This window comes from Mycena indigotica, assembly GCF_014461135.1.
Source record: "Mycena indigotica strain 171206Taipei chromosome Unknown Mind.scaff0002, whole genome shotgun sequence".
NCBI classification, from domain to species: Eukaryota; Fungi; Basidiomycota; class Agaricomycetes; order Agaricales; family Mycenaceae; genus Mycena; species Mycena indigotica.
This window is the reverse complement of record NW_023503001.1, coordinates 320,363-323,923: the sequence shown is the minus strand read 5'-3', so window position 1 is coordinate 323,923 and position 3,561 is coordinate 320,363. Positions and strand designations below refer to the sequence as shown.

Sequence of the window (3,561 nt, the reverse complement as noted above, 5' to 3'; positions counted from 1 at the left end):
AGTCGGCCCGCTAGTTGCCGATGCCGATTGATCAAGACGTAAAGCTGTCAGCACGCCATGACATTGCGCTGATCTCTGGACGCATCAACTCTGCGGCCCAGTTCCTGCGGCGCACGGAGCCTCTCGTCCGCGCTCTGCCGCTGAAACCAAACCCAATGCTGGACGCAATGCTGGAATGCGGCCTCATTACTTTGCTGAGCAACACTGTCATGTATACCTACTCCACCGTCGAGCTCAGGCTGCCGCCAAATCAGGAGCAACCATGCAGCGCTGCACAGCTGTTTGGCTCTGATGTAGCGGCACAGGAGGTTCTGCGCCGTGTGGCGTACAGCGGGGGGTGATCTCTCTGGACGTGGCAGAGTTCTGGTCCGGCCTCGCGCCGTCATATGCGCTGATGCTCCGGCGCGCGAATGACACGCAGGGCGCACGGTTTCCATTAAGGTGGTGTCTCGTTTTCTTAACATCTTGTAGCTCAAAAATATATAATATCAGTTCTGGAGGACTGGAATGCTCTAGTAGCATACCGTCGAAGTCTACATAACCTATAGGATTCAGTGGTCCACCAACTATGTTCTATGGTAGAAAACCCACATTCCCTCATAATACATAAGATTTTGTCGGGTTATAAGTTGCCCCAGATGTGAACGGAATGCGCGCAGGCTCCCACCTGGGTTCTGTACATCGCAGTCAAACTTATCGATTAGTACAGACAGTAAAGGTTTCTGCTTTCATCGAGTTCCGTCTCTGTCCCTCTAATTCGCAATCCTCGTCCTCTGCAACCGGTCCGACAGCTCGTCCATCGCGCGCTTCACCGCACCGAAGCGCGACACCACACCTGCTCGCTGTCGACATGCGCCCACAGCGCTGAGCGTCTGGAAGCGGCGGCTGCACCCCTGCCCGGGCAGATGTACGTCTGCTCCTCGTGGCGCGGGCTCGCGAGGTGCTGATTAAGCCCGGGCAGCGTGGCGGAACTTGCCGTGGCAGAGGTAGCACTCGTGACGCGGTGCCGTTCCAGCTGCGCCCGGTCGCGACGTAGCGTGTTGTCGCTCTCCGCCGCGGCGATCAGGCGCGGGGGTCGGTGATCACGTTGCGCGTGTCCTGCGCGGATGTAGCGGTTGAGCGACTGCCGGTTCGCGCCCGGCCGCGCAGCTGCCCGCCTCGAGATGCGCGGCGAGCGACGGGCCGTTGATGAAGGACTGCCCGCAGCCGCGGCCGGGGCACGTGATCGTGCGTGGCTTGTGCAGCGCCGAGTTCATATGCGCGTTGAGGTTGTTTGCGGAGGTGAACAGCCGGCGGCAGGGGGTGCAGTAGTGGTGCACGCTCGACTGGCGGCAGTGCTCGTGCAGCCCCTGCTCGTTCTTGAACACCCGCTCACACGAAGAGCAGTAGAAATGTGCGTCGTCCATGTGTTCCGCCAGCTCGCCGCCATCGTCGAAATGCTCGTCGCAGTGCTGGCAGTAGAAGTGTCTGCGGCTCTGGACGTAGTGCTCCTTCAGCCCCGTCCACGTCGTGTCGATCTCGCAGTCGTCGCAGAGCCAGTGTGCACTCGACGCCCGCTCGTGCTGCGCGAGGGCACCGTAGTGAGGGAAGTAGCGGTCGCAGCGGTCGCAATACACCGTCATAACGCTAATGTTCTTTGTGAGTACGGTCACGTACGGGGCCCGCACGCAGAGAGAAGCACCCTTGTCCCAGAAATTAAACTCGGATCTTCGGTGGTGGTGGTACGACGACATGAGTGTCACGCGCACGTGAGGAACGTCCACGGTGTTTTGAATCGAGGCTGATGTCGTTACCTGCGTAACCGATATGCTTTAGAGCGGAAATGCGCTGCGAAAGGGGCCACGCGCCTTTGTTCCAAGCACTTATGCTACTGCCGAATGTTCTAGCAACAAGTTCTATAGCCAATGACCAATGTCCGGGGCAAACCTCGCTTGCTCAGCGTCGGCCTGTTCGAAACCGATGCATGGCCCCGCGCATTCAACGTGTCCTGGGCATCTCCCTAGATATATACATACTTATAGGTGAGCATGATCGAGTCCCGTGGAACAGGGTAAAGAGCATATAAAGAGGCATCGAGCGCGAATCCGGAGGGACAAACAGACCCGCAGGGCTGGTCCCAAGCGGCACCAGCGTTTTTGGGAAGTGACAGACTTTACAGTGCTGTACAAGGTTGCGAATACCACCGGACTCGGAATACGGGTCAGCCATACTAGTAGATTTTTCATACTTGGCGTCGTTCCTCCAGAATCAGCGTCGGCACTTGCGCGAATCGTCATTCGCAGCCCCGGAAACATCGCAGACGAGCTCCCCGCCTTGAACAAGCCACCATCGCACGTCAACCCCTGCCCAAAGCGCACTTCCGCCGTCGCCATGTCCCCCACGACGAAGTCGAGTCGGCGATGAAATGGCGTCCGGCGGGAGCCCTACACTCGTCGATACGGGTCCAAACAAATTGAGCGTGTCATATAGGTCATGTAGCAGACGGAGGTACGGTCGAAAGAGGCCCAAGGTAAACGGGTGAAAAGCAGGAGCTGCATAGCGCTTTGTGTGACCACGACTCGGAGGGAAAGTCGAGTGTGGCGTTCGCGGAGAGTAACGCGCATTTTCGTGAGATGCTCGTGAATGAGGGGTATGCCGGAGCGTTATTCGAGGACCGACGGATGGAGGGGAATGACCAGAGGATTGGGAGCGCAGTTAGCCCTTTTGCCGCCGGTCGTCGCGACGAGAATGGTGAGCATTATCATCCGGGACTCTGAAGACAGCCCATAAGGCCTTTGAGCACTCCAAGGCACCACCAGCGCTCGTCAAATTCGGCCCAAAGCCCACTTCCAAATCCACCATGTCCCCCACGACGAAGTCAAGACGCAGATGAAATGGCGCTCAGCGAGAGCCTTGTATCAGGTCCGAAAGAATTAAGCGTGTCATATCGGCCGGGTATTGGAAGGAGGTAGGGTCGATAGAGGGCGAAGACCAAAGGGCGAAGAGCTGCATATCGCTTTCGCGGAGAGTGACGTCGTCACGTGTGACAGTGGCTGTGTCGAAATTTTTCGAGGAAAGAAAGTCGTTCGGATGGCGCGTTGGTGGAGAATGTCACATTGTGTAGTTGATTAAGAGCTTTGAAGGAGTCTATGGTAGACGGAGGTGCATATGGCGGGCGGTTAGTCGAAGGCAATGGTGCTCGTTTTTCAAGTTTATCGAGAAGCAGGTCGCTTGAGAGTTTCTGGGACAGAGAGGCGGGGTTGTCGGCGGTTTTTTCCCCTACATGAAGAGTGTCACCATGAGGAGTGAGCTAGAACAGCAAACGCACCATTATCCGCCGCCTCTGTTTGTTCCTTCGGTTTTTTCTTTCTTAGAGGTTCCGAAATCCACTGAGTCGGCAGAGTATATTAGAAGAAGAGGACACGGGAAGTCGCGCTTGTTGGCGAGGATATGCGGAAGTCGCTGCAGCTGAATTCCAAACGATAGGTGTACTAGACGAAAAGCCAGATTTGTCAGACCGACTCGAAAAGAGGCTTGCTTGGACGCACCCGGTTTTCCTTCCGTGTCACGCTAATCTTTTAA

General features: G+C 56.7%; 1 protein-coding gene across 1 annotated transcript; it reads right to left on the bottom strand.

The window, feature by feature from the left end:
• Positions 1 to 1,082: 1,082 nt before the first annotated feature.
• MIND_00181100 (Proteophosphoglycan 5) lies at positions 1,083 to 1,733 on the bottom strand (the record flags this gene model as incomplete). The annotated part of the gene is made up of 1 exon (XM_037358725.1): positions 1,083 to 1,733. One exon carries the CDS (start codon positions 1,731 to 1,733, stop codon positions 1,083 to 1,085), a length of 651 nt encoding a protein of 216 aa, XP_037223820.1.
• Between the last annotated feature and the right edge of the window lie 1,828 nt (positions 1,734 to 3,561).